The sequence below is a fragment of the Pelobates fuscus genome, chromosome 6 (assembly GCF_036172605.1).
Source record: "Pelobates fuscus isolate aPelFus1 chromosome 6, aPelFus1.pri, whole genome shotgun sequence".
Taxonomy (NCBI): domain Eukaryota; kingdom Metazoa; phylum Chordata; class Amphibia; order Anura; family Pelobatidae; genus Pelobates; species Pelobates fuscus.
Genome location: NC_086322.1, coordinates 147,813,163 through 147,833,006, shown reverse-complemented (window position 1 = coordinate 147,833,006; position 19,844 = coordinate 147,813,163). Strand labels below are relative to the sequence as shown.

Below are 19,844 nucleotides of genomic sequence, written 5' to 3'. Positions count from 1 at the left end.
CCTCTGAATCAGTCGCTAAAATTGTGTAAGCCTTCTCGGCAGTAAATCTTCTAAGGCTAAGCATTTTCATACTGAACTTTAACTACATCTAAAACAACCTTAAACTAAAAAAGTTTTAAAAAATGTTTAAACCCCTAACTAGCCAAACCCTAAATTTCTTACTAATTTTCCACCCTCTCCAGTTAACTAAAACACTAATTTAAAATAGAATAAATTTAAACACTGAGGGTAAAAAAACAATAACAACAACAAATTAACCAAGGAGATAACAGTAAAGTATTGTGATTTGTATTCTGATCCCTGCAAGCATGGAAAGGGTTACATTTAGGTTTAGTGGGTTAAAAGGCATTTTAATTTTATTGATACAATTAAATAACTAGCAGCACACAAAGTAATTATCCAATCTGTCTATTTCCACTTTACAGCGAGGTGGATCCAATGTCCCAGGAGCACCGTGATCGCTGTGACTTGCTGTCACAGTAATCACATGTGCTGGGCCAACACCATTCGCTGTTTCTGATCTGCCTCGGATATAGAGGTAACCAGCCAAAGCATTAACCCCACAATCATCACAATCGGGGTGGTCTGATGTTAATTTTAGTTTAGGTAGAAAACCGCCATGATGGAATAATTCCGTCATTGGTCCTTAAGGGCTTATGGAGCGCCTTTCATTAGCAAATGTAAATAGCAGACAATTTCTATAAAAATAGGTAAAAGACCAACAATTACAGATTAAATAAAAACTTGCTTTAGGAAGAAGCCCCCTCCAAACAAAAGATGAATGGTAAAACAAATAATTGTTGGATATCTATATAAAATAATTTCCAATGTAAGAAATATTTATACATATATATATATAGAAAAAAAAATTATCGCAAGACCTCTCCTCATTACCGTTGTTGGTCTGGCAATTTGCATACCTTGACTTAAGGCTGCAGCAGATCGCCATTTTGCTTACCTTTCCTCATGGATACCTTACCTGCACTTAGAGTGTCTGCCTGTTCCTGGTTCGAGTTTTTCAGCTCTCCAAGGCCTACGGGATATTTCCCCTCTCCGACAGTCGCTACCGCTAACTTTCCCGAAGCTGCAGTAACAGTGAGTTTGTTAACCTTCGCGACCCTATCGCAGGCGTAGAGCATCATCACGGGCCAACTCCATTTCTCATACTTACCTCTATTTCGTATGACTTTCGTATAGTCTTTTCATTAATACCATACGAAAATACGGTTCGGTAGTTTGTTCACCATGTTACTGCTTGTTGGTTCGTATACATTGGCTTTCGTGTGGATGCACTCACCCATTCGGCGTTAAGTTCGTATGCACGAATGTTGCTTACGATTCATATGACATATAATAATGCATAATGTTTTGTTATACTGGAGCGTTCGGTTGTTATACGACTTTTTGCTCCTTTTTGGGGCTGTTCGTATAATTACAGCCGAATGCCCTATTATAGTAATAGGAATTCCTGGAGTCCATGCGGACATTTGAAAAATTATATGTATATGTATGCTTGATGGGCTGCAGTAGGGGAGTACTACACGTTTTTAAAAAAATTCTTATCAAATACTTTTGTTTAAATTTAAATTGAGCAGCACATTGTTGCTAGATTTTGTTCTGCCATTCGATATGTTTTAACAAGCTGTTTTATAGGTTGCCGGGCTTGAACCTTTTTGCTATGCCTCTGAGGTTTTCAAGTCTCATAGGTTCTGGTTGACTCAGTTTCAATTGTCCAACTCGCTTTAGGTGGGTCATTTTATTTTTGTCAATTAGTAGTCAGTTATGCTCTTCTGATGGTTCTAATATTGGTGGTATTATATATGACAGATGTAATTTCTGGCATATCACTATCATCTGCTCCCTTTCGATTTCTACAATTTCACATTGGTTAGTGGTTTAGATTTGTCTTGGGGATCCATGATCTCACCCTCACTGCCCAGATCCACCTCTCCATCTCATAGAGGGGACAACGCCAGCCTGTCTTCCCTCAGTTTCTGGACCATACCTAGGATCATGGCCGAATTAAGACGCAGGAATATTCCCTAACCTGCCACTGCCAGGAAAGCTGAACTTTATAAAGTACTCAATACCAACACGGTTAACACTGGGGCTGGCGAGGGCCCCAGTCATCCGACCTCCAGGCCGTCCTATCATCGGTCTTATCCTAGTTGGGACGATTACTGATAGGCTGGACCATTTGGATGCTAATGATAGGCCAGTGGCACCATCTGGATTGGTTACTCCAGAACCGACTGGTCTCTCAGGCACCCTGACTGGTAAATTCATTGGTCCACTACAGAACCCTAATATCAACCCAGCTCACATGGTACCAGCTAATATTAAGAAGGATATCTTGGAAGGCAAGGATGTCAACCTAGTTTCGCTGCAGATTGACTCCCAAGATATTCTGGAGAACAAGACATTCCTATGGCGATGTCTCGGTCGTACTGAAAGCTAGAGACCCCATGTTGAATAGGAAGTTGTCAATTTTATAACATGACAGGAGGCTTCATATTTTGCATAATCTCTCTTTACTAAAACTCCAGCAGCACAGATTTAACAATAAAGTTTAGTGAAAAAAAACATTGTGTATAAAAGGCCCCTCCCCCTGTATCACTTCCTCTTTCTTTGCTGCTCCAGCCAATGCACAGGTCAGAGTAATTTGCTCCACACTATTTATTGTAATAGCTATTTGCACTTTATTTGAACATTTGTGTACGGTTATTTATCCCCTGCTCCCCTTCTCCCTGCTTTACCCCATATGTTGGTTTAATATTGCTTTGGGTTTTCTGCAGGAACGAGATCGTACTTCTACAAAATATCTGAAGCGAACCTCAAACGATCGTTCCTCAGCGCCCTTGGGGTTTTTGGTTAACACCAAACAGGTAGGTTCACCACCAAGGCTTACTCTGCTCAGGCGAGATGGCTCGGCATTGCATAACCATACATTATATTTGAAACATGTCAAACAGTCTGTTAACTAAACATTGCAAACATTTCCTATGTTGCCGAATAGGGGCTCTATTTTCCAAGGATCCTATTTGTACCTTCTTAATTACAACGTACTCCTCAACTGCTGTCTAAACATTAGCGGCTCCAGCATTCCCTCTCAGTGTAGTGCTTGTCCCCTAAGTGTTTACGCTATCATTTAGTGTCCCTGTGTAAAATCTAGGGCTTGGGTATACCCCTCTCCTGAGTGCTCCCGGGCCTGCGTGGTTAACCAAGTCTAGTGAGCTTTTTTTGGTGGCCCTTACTTATGTACAAAGTGGGAGGGGAGAGGTAGATAGCCCCGGAGGTTTTAGTGGATCTACTCTAGCTCTGGGCTAAACAGCACGTTTCGTGGGACTGTGGTCATTATTTAGGTGCTTTACCCTGTTTGACTGCCACACCCAGGGAACCATACACAATAATGATATACATGCTCACAGATACATGGGCGTCCCCCCATTGCTCTGTGTCAGCCGGTTTCGCACCATGTCCTTGTTCTCGCATCTATCTTGTGTAAACGACAGACTGTGGCTTTCATGTCAGCTTTGTTGCGGCTTCTTAGGGTTAAAGTCCTCCCAGCCTTAAAGGGATAGATCATACGCTCCTACACGGTCTTAGGGTTCGGTGATTTCGATCCTCGGAAAAAGTAATACAGTCTCAGACTATACCTCTTTGGTCCATTGCGACCCTGTTCGGTAGGAGTGTTTCGCCTGTTGACACACAGCTTGAGGTGTTGAGTTCTAGTAGTATTTAGGCCTCAGTGCTCATCGCTGCGTTGTTGGTCCAGGCCCAATGTCAGCATCTGTCGGTGTGAGGATTGTGCGTATTTACATGCAAGTCGTGGTTTGTTGTGTGGCTTTAGCAGCAGTCAAGCCACTCTTGTTAGCGTTTCGCTGGTTGCCATTCTTGGTATAAGCGCGGTGGCCTGTTAGGACTAGTTGGTTGGGTCTCAAGCAGTATGCCCCATTGTTTCAGCATAGTGTATCCTTCCTCCGGGTTCTTCACTTGGTGGATTTGCCCATTCCTGTTTATCAACAGACATGTGGGGAATCCCCATCTGTACGCTACCTGTTGCTTCCGAAGTGCCGCTGTGATGGTAGTGAAACTCCGTCTCTGTGCCAAGGTAGCAGGCAAGATGTTGGCGAAAATTTGGATTTGTGTATAAGCGCCTGGTAATTCCTTTACAGCTCTACTGGACTGTAGTATGGCCTCTTTAATGTGGTGATAATGGACTCTTAAAAGAACGTCCCGCGGTGCAGTTTGTGGGGCTGCCCGTGCTTTCGCCACCCAGGGAATTCTGTCAAGAAGAAACATTTGCGCCGGCACATCTGGGCATAGGGTATGAAACATCCCCTTAGCATAAGAGGCTAGGTCACTCACCGCCGTGGTTTCCGGTATGCCGCATAGGCGCAGATTGTTCCTGCGTGAGCGGTCTTCGAGGTTAGTTAATTTTGCTTCATGTGCTGCCAGCCGGTCTTCTACTTTGAGCAATTGGTCAGCCATTGAATTGTGAGCGATTGCGAATTCGTCCAGTTTGGACTCTAGATGCGAGGTACGGGAGCCAATTTCTTGTATTTCTTTTTTCAAATCCTGTATGGATGATTGGAATTTGGCTAGTAGTTGCTCAAATTGTTTGTTGAGCATTGTTTGGAGCAGTGCAGGGGTCACAATATTTTACTCATCCCCATATGCGTGGCTTTGCTTGCCTTCCCGGCCGCCATCTTGGAGGCCTTCCTTTTGTGCTTTCGCCAGCATTTTGGCTGCAAAGAAGGAGGATTTATGTCCTTGTCTCTTTCGGGTGGGACATCTTCCCCTCTGTCTTTATCTTCAACTAGTCGTGTGTTTCTTTTTATCTTATTCCGGCTGTTATGCCTGTTTTGCCGCCAGCCTGCCCGGGCTCTGCACTTATGTGGCATTCCGTTCGGCGTCGGCTCTGCTCCCCCTCCCCCCCCCCCTTTTTTTCAAAAGGGATATAACATCTTCATGGAATATTTATATTGACTTTTTTTTTGTGAATTACATTTTTATTCAGGTTTTCAACAGTATACAGACAAACAAGAATAAGTGTCTCGAAAGTGGTTCGGTGAAACTCGCAGGTTTCAATAAATGGCACATGAATGTTGTCAGATACAGTACTAGAGAGCCGCGAGAATCAATAGACCAATACAGGGAAACACGCAGGTTTCCAGGTTGATACATGTATGGTTATGCTTTCAATGGTATGGCGGTGATCCGCGGGGTTCCAGTCTGGCTGCGTGGGCCGCGAACCCGTTTGGTAGGGGAGGGGGAGGGGGGAGGTCCCCGGAGTTTGGGTAGGTGCTACCGACACCCTATGGTTCTGGGTGCTCCCGTTTCCCTGTCTGGGCCAAGCCTATATCCTCAGTCGCTATGCTTAGTGGGTTAGTCTCAGTCGTGTCCCCTTCAACCTCTACTGCAGGTGTGTGATATATTGTTGGTCAGTCCCTTTCCCACCTACACGTCTGTCTGGTCCTTGTCCGCTCTGTACGTCTGGTCAGTCTTTCAGGAGTGTTTGGAAGTCAGGGTCTGCTGTGGTCAGTATCCAGTGCGTCCACGTCGTCATGTATGACTGTTCTCTCCCCTCTGCATGTGAGGCAAGCTCCTCCAGCGTCCTGAGCTCCACCATGCGCCTGAACCAAGCGGATACAGGTGGCGGGGTTCGTTGTTTCCAATACAGTGGGATTAGGCTTTTGGCGGTGTTTAGTATCCTGATCGTCAAGGATTTTTTATAGGCTGAACTACGGGTGGTGGTGTGGTGCAGGAGGAAGACTGCTGGGTCCAGTCGAGGTGGTCTGTCAGAGAACCCTGTGACGATCGCGTGGATCGCTGCCCAGTAGGGTTGGATCAAGGGGCATGTCCACCAGATGTGGAAGAAAGTGCCCTGTGCTTTCTCACAGCATCAACAGTTGTCAGTGGTGGTAGGGTCATAGGAGTGGGTGGCCTGGGGTGTGCGGTACCAGCGGGATAGCACTTTGTATGCCGTTTCCTGTATGCCACTGGATGTCGCACAGTGAAGGGAGAGGGTACAGATCTTTTCCCATTGGGTTGGCGAGAGTATGGCACCCAGGTCTGTTTCCTATTTACCCATGTAGCTCGGTGGGGGTAGCCTCCTCGTTTCCATTAGGAGGCCATAGAGTGTTGACAGCCCCCTGACCAGTGGGTCTGGGTCTTGGCAGAGCGTTTCGAAGTCTGTGAGTGGCATGTGGGCATAGACGTCCCTAGTGGTGGTTAGCAGGAAGTCTAGTAGTTGCCTATACTTGAACCGCGTCATGAACGTCGGCCTATCTGCAGGCATCAGGGACTCGAGCGTTCGCACCGTGCCGTTGGTGGTGGCATGGCAGAGTCTGGGTAGTGATTTTCCCAGCATACGTTGAAACGGGCCGGCGTCTAGCCCGGGTGGGAAGGCGTCGTTGTGGGTCAGGGGGAGGAGTGGGGAGATGGGCGTGGTGAGGTATATTGACTTTTTAACTTTACTGAAGTTAAACGATAGGGACTACTTTGAAAGAGATACGAACTACTTTGTCGTCTTGTTATATTTCCAATGCTTCACAAAGTTCAGCAAAAGGCTGAGCTACAACTGTCAAGTTTTTACATTTCCCCCAGAAGTCACTACTGAAGGATGAGGAGGGAAAAGGGTATAGTCTATGGAAAATCATGTGGTCTCCTCCACCGCAGTGTTTTTAACTCTTGTGCATGCATGAGACAACTGACATGGGCTCCCCGCAGATAAAGTGCCAGGAGCTGAAGAGGACCGGGGAGCAGGAAGACCATGACAGTAGCCCCAAGGGACAGTTTAAAAGTAATTCAACTCACCTTCCCCTGCACCCACTAGACACCCAGCAGAACAGTCACCGTCAGTGGCCTGCAAAATATGCAAAGACACCAGAAGGTGAAAGTCTCTAATTGTGTATGACATGCACTGTGGGATAAAATGAACATAATTTGGAGACAGGAGTCTGCAATTGTAGCCCACGTGAATCCATTACCTCTTGCCACTGTAACAGATACATATTCAAACTTGATGTAAATTACTTATTAATTTGTCTGTGGTCTTTTTCAGCATGAATTGATTATAGTAATAGCTGCTTGAATATTACTCTATCTTCCTGTTTTGTTTATCAACGTTTTCCAATACTTGCAAGATACAAGGATAACATTTTATAAACCTTTTCCTTTTTTTTTTTTAAGGAGTCTAAAATGCATCATTGACTCAAGAATTCTAAAATCTTATTTGCCAAAATACATAAAACCTGGCAACAGAGAGCTGAACGTCCTACAACATGCATTCTCTATATTTTGACACAAAGAGATGGACCTTTAAAACAGAATAGCTCAGAATCTTCCAAGACCTACTTTTAAATTAAATATGGCTTTAACACATAATCACATATTTTAAAAGAACATGCCAAGCACCATAACCACTACATAAGTGTTTAATGGTACTTGGAACTCAGCTCAGAATCTACCAAGACCTACTTTTAAATTAAATATGGCTTTAACACATAATCACATATTTTAAAAGAACATGCCAAGCACCATAACCACTACATAAGTGTTTAATGGTACTTGGAACTCTTCTTTAAGATACTGATCATCATTCCAAATATCAGATATATTACCAGTTTTTTCCAATTCTTCAAACTGAAGAAGTTCATCAAGTGCAAGTTTTGAAGCGTTAGCCTTTGCTTCTTTCTTGTTTTGCCCCATTCCAGTCTTGTACTGAATTCCATCGACAACAGCACAGAAGGCAAAATAAGCACCAAAAACATTAGCTAAAATTAAATAAAAATAAGTAAATTATAAATATACATGACTACCAAAAAATCCTCATCACTAGTTCATGTTTATACCAATAAACCATCGAAATACTTGAAGGAAAAGATAGCACCATTTCTCAAGAACCATGTATTACTGGAAAATAATGCCAGTAATCTCCAGAAAGGTTGTGTACTTTATACATCTCCCCTGAAACCCAACGTGGTATTATTTTCCTCTATTACATGCTTCATCATTTTATACATCATGATATTTTTTGGGGGTTAGTGTGATAATGTAGGAATTAATATTCAGTGTAGTAATTAAGGAAATTACTTTATGGTAAGGGTAGGGTTCTGCTCAGGATTCATGCCCCCAAATTGCAAAGTGATCTATCCACCATTACAGAGAAAGTCATTAAACATGATTATTGAATGGTACTGAAATATCAGCAACGGGTATGCAGTGCACTATGTTGCAGGTGAAAAGGGACCCCTAGATAATATTTCTATTTATATTTTTTTGTAATCTTTAACTTAAGCTTTGGACCTGACATAAGTTAAAGGGACATTGTAGTCACCAAAACAAGTTTGGCTTAATGAAGCCGTTTTTGTTTACAGATCATGCCTTTGAAGTTTCACTGCTCAATTCACTGCCAATGAGTTAAAATCACTTGTTTCTGTATATGCAGTCACACCTCCCCTCACACAGCCTGCATGAAAACAAAATGGTTTCATTTTTAATCAGATGTAACTTACTTTAAAAGTTTTTATCTCGGGGGCGTGGTCTGACCGTCGATGAGACTAGACGTGTCTCACTAGAGCTCCGTCCTGAAGGCGCCCTCAAAGCCTACAAAAGCGGCCTTTTCTTATATATTTATCTCCCCTGTGACCCCCTTGCTATGGAGAAGAGGCTCTCCAAGAAGCAGCCCAAGAGGACCACGGAGTCCGGAGGCTCCGTTCTGGACCTTCTCACGGCGCAGCGGCATGGCAGGGCCGGGAGCCAAGATGGCGACGGAGGATCCCTGCACGCGTCCCCTAGCGCTGCTAAAGGGACCTCTGCCACGGATCAGGAGGCAGTACTGTCTAAACTAGCCGAGGTGAAGGCGTACCTCGCCAGCGAGATCGCAAAGTCGACTGCCGTCCTGCAGGCTGATATTGGAGCCCTGGGTGAGCGCGCAGCTCAGCTAGAAGACCGCATGGAAACCTCCACGCAGGCCCATAACGAGGCGGTGGACAGGGTCAATAAAATGACGGCCCACATTGTAGACATGGATTTGGCCATAGAAGATCTGGCCAATCGGTCCCGAAGGAACAACCTCCGCTTGCGGGGACTGCCTGAGGAACCCGGGGAAGATCTCCAGGAGCTAGTGCTCTCTATATTGCGGCCTCTCCTTCCGACCATCCCAGAGGAGCAATGGCATGTGGAAAGAGTACATCGGGCGATGCGTGCACAGCGGGTCGAGACAAATACCCCTAGGGACGTGGTCCTCAGCTTTCTCCACTTTAGCACTAAGGAGGCCCTTATGAAGAGGAGCAGAGAGGGACCGATCCGGCATGATGGGACCGTGATTTCCCTTTACCAAGACCTGGCCCCTTCGACACTGCAGCGGCGGAGGGACTGGCGGCCGATTACTGGAGCGTTGCGGGGAGCAGGCCTTAAATATGCCTGGGGATTCCCCTTCAAATTGATGGTGTTTCGTGAAGGGAGAGCACATGTTCTCGTACCTGGCGGGGATCCGAAGCGCTTCCTCCAGGGTCTCGGAATCCAGATGTCTCCAGACCTGCCAACGGTGGCGCTGTACACGGGAGAGCTTCCGCTACTGCCTGGAGACTGGTGTGAAGTGGGCCCGCGGAGCCGCCGATGACGACGCGTTGGTATCGTATTCTATGGCCTTCTTTAAGGGTTTTTTTTTCCCCTTCTTGCTGGGGGGGGGTTCCGCCTTTGTGTTTGGGAGGGCCCAGGGTTTACTGTCTGTTTTCGCTCACGTATGACCCACGTTTTTCACGGCCATCCCCCCATTGAGGTTCGGAGAAGAGTTTCCTACACGTTTGGGGCTTGGGGGTTCGTTTTCCTTGGGCGGGTGGGACCTTTTTTTTGGGGGGGGGGGGGGATTGGGGGTCGGGAACTGGGATTGCCCGGCCTTTTACGTGCTTTCCTCCCTGCCCTTACCACACACCATTACGGAAAGAGTATGAAAAAGAAAAAAAAAAATAATACAAAAATAATAAAACAATGAAAACGAGGGGAAAAAGATACGTAATAAGTTCAAAATTATAATGAAAAAAGGGGGTTAAAAAAAAAAAAACTTTAAAAACAAACAAAAACGATAACAGAATTGCATGTTTGGCTGAAGAAATTGAAAGGACAATATACTCCCTAGACCCTCCCCCTTTTCCGTTCAGCTCTGATATACGGTTTCCCTTCTAATACTCTGGGCTTCCCGACCCTCTGGCTCTGGTTGTTTTGTATGGCGGCCGGGGACTCTGATGGGGACATGTTTTTCGGTTTTCTCCGTCCCCTGCACCGAAGTTGGTGCCAACTGGCGGGGAAAGGCCCCACCTCCCAGGAGCTACCTACTGTTGGCAAGATGGGACTCTGTTGGCTGCGGCCTTTATGTGGACTCTGCTAATGTTATTGCCCGATGGTTGTGACTGGAGAACCGGCTGCGGGTCGTGGGGCTGAGGGTTTGCACCCCTCCTTCCCTCCCTTTTTTCTCCGGGAGGGCGGGTGGGGAGCGGGCCCCCGGTGCCCCGATGCGTACATTCTGTAAATTGCCATATGTGCTCTCGTGTTCATCCTCCTTGTGGGGACAGTGGTGCAGGGTGTTGCGGAGATTAACTATGTGTCCCCCCCTTCCCCTCCCCTCCCTTCCCTTCCCTTCCCTTCCCCTCCCTTCCCCTCCCTTCCCTTCCCTCCCCTCCCTTCCCTTCCCTCCCCTCCCTTCCCTCCCCTCCCTTCCCTTCCCCCCTCCCTCCCCCCCCAATAACTGTTGGTGGGTGAGCGTGCAAGACATCCCTCCTCCCCCTTCCCCCCCCCCCGATTACAATTAAACTTCGGAATACACCTGACGTAAAAAAGTGAAAATAGAAAATAAGAAACTGGTTTAAACAAACAAAGCACCATAAAAACGCATAAGGGGTTGTTGAGTCCGTATCTCTGATTAGCCTATAGTTAACATGTTTTGTCTTGTTGGGGCTCTAGACAGTGATATTGCATGGGAGGGCTTCCTGCATTGATAGTAGTATCCTTTATATCCGAGTAGCACACACAGTTGACAGTGATTGTTGTGTATCGGGGCCACCAACAACGCATACCGCCCCTTTCACTGGGCTCGTTGTCCTGCTATGGGGCATCAAAACACTACTTTAAAGGTGAGATGTGGACCAAGTGACTGGCTCATCCCTGTTCTTTTGGTTTAGTTCGCATTATGCAACTAAGATTGATAATGTCCCTTTTTGCTATGGAAACTTAGTGATCCCGTGGGGTGTCCTATGCGGCCAAGGGTCCGGGGTCCCTACTCATTCCGGGTGTGTCTGAGATTCGGCTTAGTTTTCCCTTCCACACTACCTAGAAGCTGGGAATACGGGGTATAGGGGGAGGTACCGATATAATGTGAATAATCTCCTCCGGGTGGTGTCACTGCCGCTGAGTGGGGTACTCCTGTCTGGACCCTCGCACTCCGCGACATGGGATACCATGCAGGGTCCTTATTGTACATTGTAGATTGTATATTGTAAAATGTAAATTGTATATCTTGATTTCAATTAGTTGTTCAACACCCTGGGATATGCCGTTTCTTTCAAATATCTCTATTGTATAAATGTGTTGGGGGGTGGGGGGTGGGATGGCGGGGAATACTACGATAAGTCGCATATTGGACTTATGCAGGCCGTTTTTTCCCGGCGCTTGGGTGCTTTAATACTGAGGGCTAGTCCGTCCTTGAGGGGCAGCCTGTTTTTTCTAGACCAACTGGGCAAGGTCACCGCTGGGGCAGGGGACCCCTTCAGGCCACCGAACGGGGGGGAAGGCTTTACTAAGGCGGAAGTAGCTGTGAGGGGGCGCCTGAAGTTGGGAGCTCATTGTCCCGTTGTTCCTCCCTACGTTGACCGTGGCTGGAAGGTGGGAACACATTCCCAAAACACTCTGGAGTTTGGTAAGACCAGAGTTTCTTGGCGTCAGATTGAGTGTGGACGCTGTCTTCTCTCCCTCTCCTCCTTTTTTTTCTCCTTTCTTCCTTCCTTTTTACCATCTTTTTCCTGTGGGGGGGCGGGTGGGGGCTCAGCGGAGGGGCGTGCTTGATGACTTGCCGGGGACCATAGGATTGACGGACAGGGTGCATATTGCCGGGGCTACGATTCCTCGAGATGGCGATTAGGGTTCACTCCTTGAATGTAAAAGGTCTTAATGCGCCTCGAAAGCGCCGACTGATGTTCAAAGAATTAAATAGGTTGAAATCCGATATAGCTTTTGTGCAGGAGACCCACTTGCCAAAACAGGCTCAGTTCCGGTCACACCTTCGCAGGATCGCATGAAGCCAGGTCCCATCGCAAACGCAATGGGGTGGCGATCCTCGTCAGGCGCAGTTGTCCGCTAAATGTGAGCTCACTCGACGCAGACCCAGAGGGTCGCTTCGTCATCGTCTCAGGTTCCTTATATTCTCATGTAATCCACCTGATAAACATATATGCACCAAATCAACCGGAGCCTGCCTTCTGGTCCACGCTTCAAGATAAGCTCTTGGCGCTCCCTCATGGCCTAGTGTACATGGGTGGGGATTTTAATGCTGCCCCGTGCCCGGCTGCGGACAGGAGTACGCACACTGGCGTCCCTAGGTCCCAGGGCAGGGGCGGGCAGGATAGGCTGCTCAGAGATTTCATAGCCGATACCGGATTGGTGGATGTCTGGCGGGCTCGCCACCCAGGAGATAAGGCTTACTCCTTTTACTCGGCCCCCCATGGCACGTATTCACGAATCGACCTTTTCCTTGCTAATGCATCAGGCATGTCCAGGATCGCGGACTCCACAATTGGTAACATCTCATGGTCCGATCACGCAGATGTGTCTATCACACTGGGCAACTTATGCGTAGCTTCGCCATGGACGTGGCGGCTGAACGCGTCCTTGCTACGAGACGAGGAGATTCGGGAACAAGCCTGAAAGGGGATCAAGGAATATTTTGAATTGAACGCCACCCCAGATATTCACGCGGGCACTCTATGGGCGGCTCATAAAGTTGTCATGAGGGGGACTCTAATTAAATTGGCCACCAGGAAGAAGAAGTTGAAATACCAGACTCTGGAAAAGCTCCTGGGACAACTGAGAACACTGGAACAGAAACACCAGACAGCGCCGGAAGAGAGAACATATAGGCAATTGGAAGCAGTCCAGAGAGACATACGTACGCTGTTATTGGATGACGCGGCCAGGTCCATGGTATGGTCCAAACGGACTTACTACGAAAGTGCCAACAAAATGGACACCCTTCTTGCCAGGACTCTCCGACCTAGACAGGACAGGGCCCATATTGCTGCTATCAGACATCCGGATGGCACCACGAAACTGACACCCGCCGAGATAGCGGGGGTTTTTGAGGACTTCTATAAGACTTTATACAATCACTCGCCCGGCGGTAGTCATCACGGAGGGAGAGAGGAGGACCAGATCCTCCAATATCTAGATAGCCTGGGGTTGCCCAAATTGAGCGAGGAAGCTGCAGGAGCGCTGGCTGCCGAAATTACGGAGGATGAGGTTGACAAAGCTATATCTCACCTGAAAGGGAATAAGGCGCCTGGACCGGACGGCTTCGATGGCACCTATTACAAAACCTTTCGGGAAGAACTCATACCACAATTGATTTGACTATTCACACATCTGCGTCAGGGGGGCCGGCTGGATCCTGATATGTCTTTGGCCACCATTGTCTTGCTGCCCAAACCGGGAAAGGATTCGCTCCTCCCGGAAAATTATAGGCCCATATCTTTAATTAACCATGACCTGAAGATCCTAGCAAAGATTCAAGCGGACAGGCTGAACCCCCTATTGACCACCCTAGTACACGCAGATCAGGTCGGTTTCATTCAAGGCAGACAGCTGTTTGAAAATACCAGAAGGAATATTGACCTGATATGGAAACAGAAGACCACCGGCACCCCCACCCTGGCGGTGTCCATTGACGCCGAAAAAGCCTTCGATAGGGTACGATGGCAATTCCTTTTCCCGGTATTGAAGACTATGGGCTTGCCAGACGAATATGTGACGGTGACGAGAGCAATGTACCATGATGTCCGAGCGCAGGTCCAAATAACGGGCGCTCCAAAGACTCCGTTCCGGCTGTATAACGGAACTAGGCAGGGCTGCCCTCTCTCCCCCCTCCTATTTGTGCTTGCCTTAGAACCGCTACTGCAAGCCATCCGACGAAACCCTGATATTACAGGTGTCAGGGTAGGAGCCGATGAATATAAAGTGTCGGCCTATGCGGACGACGTACTCCTGACTGTTACGAATCCTATTGACTCCATGTTGGCGCTACAGAGGGTCATGGCAGACTACGGCGAGTTATCAGGTTATAAGGCGAACATTCAGAAATCTAGTGCTCTCCCGGTATGCCTCACGGACGCGGTGATCACACGGATCAAGGACACGTATCAACTCAAGATAGAAGCGCATTCCGTTAAGTACCTCGGGATTCACCTGACCGCTGACCCTGATCACCTATACCACTCTAACTACGCTTCGACGATTAGAGCCCTAATGGGCGACCTTGATAAGTGGACAGATAGGCCCATCTCCTGGATAGGCCGTATTCATTCTGTCAAGATGAACATTCTGCCACGTATATTGTTTTTATTTCAGGCTCTTCCCATCCGCATCACCAAAGCCCAATTGGTCCATTTGCAACGATCGATTGGGGACTTTATCTGGCAGAACAAGAGGCATAGAATTTCCCGCCAAGTTCTGTATAGAAGGAAGGATAGAGGGGGTTTGGGCTTACCAAATCTATACTTCCATTATCTTGCGGCCCAGCTTACGCAGGTAGCCATGTGGCACTCCCCGCCAGGGGGAGAGAAGATGGGCGGACATAGAATCTATGATGGTAGGGGTCGATGCGCCCGAGTTCACAATGTGGGTCCCCAAAGAGCATAGACCCGCTATACGGAGTACGTGTCCGTCCATCCTCAATTCTATTCGAATTTGGGACGCATGTCATCTCAAATACCGACTGGCGACGTCTCCCTCTCCGATGACCCCGATCCTTAGAAACGGGGATTTTCCCCCCGGCATGGCACCCAGAGAATTCCGTAACATTGAACGAATGGGGCTCCAACGTCTACACCAGCTTTACCAAAATGGCTCGGTGGTCCAATTTACTGAGCTACAACAAAGTGCCCATTTCACCCCTGCAGATTTTTTCCGCTACGTCCAGATTCGCGACTTTGCCAACAAACCCCACATTAAGAAGGCTGCTTTGGGTCCGTTGACCTTTTATGAGAGGCTTTGCTCCAATGGGACCACCCCCAAGGGTATGATTACGCTTCTGTACGCACACTTAAGCGCAGAAACCAGTGAATGGGGTAAATTAAATTACACTGATCAATGGGAAGCGGACCTGGGCGAAGTTCTGGAGGGTTTGGAGTGGAGGGAGATCTGGGAGGCGAATTCCACTGTCTCGATTTGTGTCACTCTCCAAGAGCAGGCGTGGAAGACTATGCTGCGGTGGTATACCACGCCTGTTAAACTGTATCGCATGCACAGGTTAGAGAACGATGACTGCTGGCGGGGTTGCGGTTCCCGGGGCACTTATATCCATATGTGGTGGGAATGCCCAAAACTCACCGGCTTCTGGAGGTCGGTAGAGGACCTCCTGAGGCAGACATTCAACAGACCCCTGCATATGGACCCTTGGGTGTACCTGCTGAATAGGTCTCTAGAGGGCTGGACCAAGAGGGAACAAAAATTGGTGCACAAGATTACCCTGAGCGCAAGCCGGGCCATAGCGATCGCGTGGCTTTCCCCAGAAGGCCCTGACTTCTCCGGAGTGACGTCTACGATTAGAGAGTGTAGAATCATGGACGACTTGACTGCAAGAGTGCGAGTGACAATAGGTTTGTTTAAAAAGATTTGGGAGCCATGGGACAGTAGTCTATTGGGCTCGGGCTGAGCTTGACGGCACTTCATCTCGTGAACGAATGTATGGCCTCACGTAGGAAGCCCCTCTCCCCCCCCCCCCCTCTCTTTTCCTTCCCCTTCCTCTCCCCACATCTAATCTGCTTTCTATTTTTTAGACGGCTGTTCTACTTCTCATTTTTCTCTCTCGCCTTACTTTATTTTTCTACCTTTCTTAGTCTCGTCTTTTTCTTTCTGTTAATTTCTCTTGTCTTTCTTGTTTCTTATGAATCACTATCGCACCCCTCCCTCTGGATTCTCCATGGGAGGCAGAGTTGTTTTTACACCTCCATCAGCCCGGAGACACGGTCAGACGAACAATGTAGTCTATAAGTTAGGCATTGTTTGAGACTGGTAACTTGGCTTAACTGCCGCGCCAGTCGCACTTTACACTTCCTCCCATTCAGCAGCGGTCACCTTGGGCATTGGCCAGAGATAGGCATGTGATGACAATGTACATGTGTATTGTATAGGAGAGAGCATTGGTTGTACTGTATCGAGGTTCTCCTTGAAGATATCCGGGCATACCCCAGGGTCCGCTAGTCTCTTCTTATATAAATGGGTAACATTGGAGGTGAGAATGCCACTACTTGTCACAACAGACTTTGGTCCTGTCCATGTATGAAACGCTACGTGTTCTCCAACTCAACATTAACTGATGGTGCAGTTTTCTTTTAAGGTTCTGTTTTTTGTTATAATCTAAAATGTGTGCTGTACCCACCTGTGATTCTGTTGAATACTGTAAATTGCACTCAGAAGCTGAGGTAGCTTTGAGTAACTGTTGGTGATACATGCACGACAAAAATAAAGAATTTAAAAAAAAAAAAAAAAAGTTTTGATCTCCTACTCTGCAAATTGAACTTTAATCACATAAAAGAGGCTCCTGAATAAACAAAATGATTTAACTATTCAATGGCAGAAAATTGAGAAGTGAGACTACATGGGCATGATCTATACACCAAAACTGATTCAGTAAACTAAAGTTGTTTTTGGTGACTATAGTGTCACCTTAAAATGCACTGATGTGTAATGAATTGTATTGGCTTGCAGAGGTTCTATGACTTGCCGTTGTTGCTGCAGCTAGCACATCCCCTCCCTATCCTATGTAACAGGAGAAATATAAGTAACCTGCTTTTACATGTACTCACAATTGAAAATATTGGTTAGCATTTTAAACAGGATCTTGCAGTTAAGACATTGTGTATGTGTGACAAATTCACTTTAACCCCTTAAGGACCAAACTTCTGGAATAAAAGGGAATCATGACATGTCACACATGTCATGTGTCCTTAAGGGGTTAAACTGGCAATGTTCAGTAAATAAGATTCATAGAAGAGGAAAAACTCACATTTGGATTTACCTTAAGTAGCAAAGAGGTGACTAAAATGGGAACAAAAAAAAACACAAACAAAAAAACACATTTTATGGCACTGGTCCCCAAATGGGCTCAGAAGAGGTGGCATCCATGACAAACATTGCACAAATCTTGGTGGGACCCACCCCCTTAAAAAAAAAAACAAAAAAAAAAAACAGTTTCAAACTATCACAGGGAAAAGCTAAATATCAAATTGCAAAATGTAAGCAAAACAGCCAACTGAATTATTCTCCACCATAGCTACAGATGTCTATTCACTAGACACTTAAAGGAACACTTTAGCATTAAGAATAGAACTGTGTACTCCTAATGCTATAGTGTCCTTGTCACCATTTAGGTGACAAGGCTTCCGTGTCAGTGTTAAAAAAAGGTGAGTTTATCTTTTCTGCCTAGCAGAAATGGTCTCTGACATTTCGCTCTGTCTCTTTGGGATCGATGGTCTTATCCAATCGGATTCTTTCCCATAGAAAAGCATCGGGAAACCAGTGTGCATAAGTGTCTCTCCAAGAACATAGGATTGAAATAGTATGCTTCAGTCAGTGTCAATGAACTGACAAATCAGAGGCTTTTCATCGAGAAGCCTCTGTGCTGGAGGTGCAAGTGCACAGGATTGTTGCTTTCTAATGTTTCTCAATGAGTTGTAGTGCAGCAAACTGAGAAAGGGGGGAATGCAAGTACACTCTACCCCAGTAACCTTGCCACTACCCTTATCTTTTATTTTAACTGCCTTCTGAAATAAGCCAAATCTTGAAATAAATTCCCATCATTGGGATTCATACAATCTACCCTAATGCTAACCCTTAATCATGTTAGCAACACCCAAACCCTATGCTGCACAAAACACTAAGTTTGCCTTAGTGGTGTATTTCTCATAGCAAGTGAATTCAGAGATACATTTGAAAAGAACAACGATTCATTCAGTTCAATTTGGTTACTATTGACAGAGTGAATGCAGAGGAATGTAATAAACAGAATGCTAGAGAATTTGGCATGTGGTAGATGGACACCTACAGTCACAGTTGGCTATACTAGCTTAAATTTTTAAATTAACTTGGCGCTTAGTGAATAAATGCCAGAGTATCTGACACTATACATCTATGTCTTCTAATATAAAAGGATAACTCATGAATCTGTATGTGTAACCTGATTAATGCAAATTAGTGGATCTGCTTTTCTCAGGAAGCAATTTAAGTGAGCAGTCTTTACCTGTAGTTACAGTTTCTTTCAATTCGAGTTCCATGCGCTGCATTTGTGCAAACTGGTATAACGCAGAAACTGGATTAATCTCACCACGTCTGTATTTCACTATGAATTCTTTAGAAACTTTTTTCGGTGCCAACGTTGTCGGTGGTAGAGGCAAGATTACCTTAGATAAAAATGGTTCAGGAAAGTTGCCTGAAACGTAGTTAGTAAATACACGTTATATACACACAAATCTAGAACATTACAACTAAATTAGGATGATAGAACAGGCTTACAGTCTATCCAGCTCCTGGTATTGGACACAAGTTTACAGAAGAGCTTCTCCTTTTGTCAATCTCAGGCTTTACCATAAGGCAAAGTAGTCACTATTTTGTCTTATGAGATCGCTAGATTGAGTTGGAATTTCATTGAAAGTACAAGTCAGTATTAATCAGAATTTCACAAAGATATCTTTATGAAATACGGAAACATTAGATCCTTTTTATCTGTGGCACTTAATTTGTGGTTTTAAAACTTGCATGCAGTATAAAAAGAGAAACACATACCAACACAAATTAAAGACAGAAGTTACAATTCCACAAAGAAGAATCCTAACTTAGAAGCTAATGGCATAACCAGAAAGTGTTTCTGGTCAAATTGAAAAGGAAACAGAGAAGAGGAAACGTTCATTTCGCTGGGAAATGAACTACTGAATAGAATATTGAAATTCTACTAAAACTTTTGTTAACCTGTTTTCATGTGATGCTCCATTCTCCTTTAAATTTACGAAATAATATCCGGTTTAGTCCAAGCACAGCCAGGGCACAAAGGCAGACTACTCAACATGTATATATATTTTTTTTAATCCTGGGAAGTAGTTCCCTTTACCTGTCATACATACACACAAAAAAGAAAACACATACACTTTGTCTACTTCTATAGAGGTACATGTGTCTAAATCTCTATTTCATTCCTGAGTGCTCAAATGTTCATAAAATACATAAAGAAAAGTAGGGAATCAAGTTGACAAAACTTGACAAATTGAGGATAAAGCAAGATTCTGCTTCAATTGCCAATCACATTTACCCACAATCCATCAGTAAAATCATGGCAAATAGCAGACATTACGGGCAGAGGAGGACAAAATGGCTGCTCCCAAGTATTGAGATCCAGCACAAGGAAGAAAAACAGTAATTTTACTTACCGTAAATTCCTAGTGGTAGTACTCACAAGTGGGATGTTCCTTCCGGTCTTGGACAAGAAGCTCCCCCTTCTTTTAGATTTATAGCTGTGCTCCGCCTGCTGCCTCTATAAAGCCTGTAAGCCCTGAACACTCACCAGTAATAAAAAAAGAACCAAA

General features: G+C 45.8%; 1 protein-coding gene across 1 annotated transcript in view; it reads right to left on the bottom strand.

Annotated features, from left to right (window-relative positions):
* Positions 1-19,844, bottom strand: part of ADAD1 (adenosine deaminase domain containing 1) — a 95,802-nt gene that overhangs the window by 66,579 nt on the left and 9,379 nt on the right. The window contains exons 3-4 of the mRNA XM_063460067.1: positions 18,509-18,697; positions 7,626-7,778 (exon numbers count right to left, since the gene is read on the bottom strand). Of these exons, the coding sequence (XP_063316137.1) occupies positions 7,626-7,778; positions 18,509-18,697 (342 nt within the window). The remainder of the gene's footprint in view (positions 1-7,625; positions 7,779-18,508; positions 18,698-19,844) is intronic.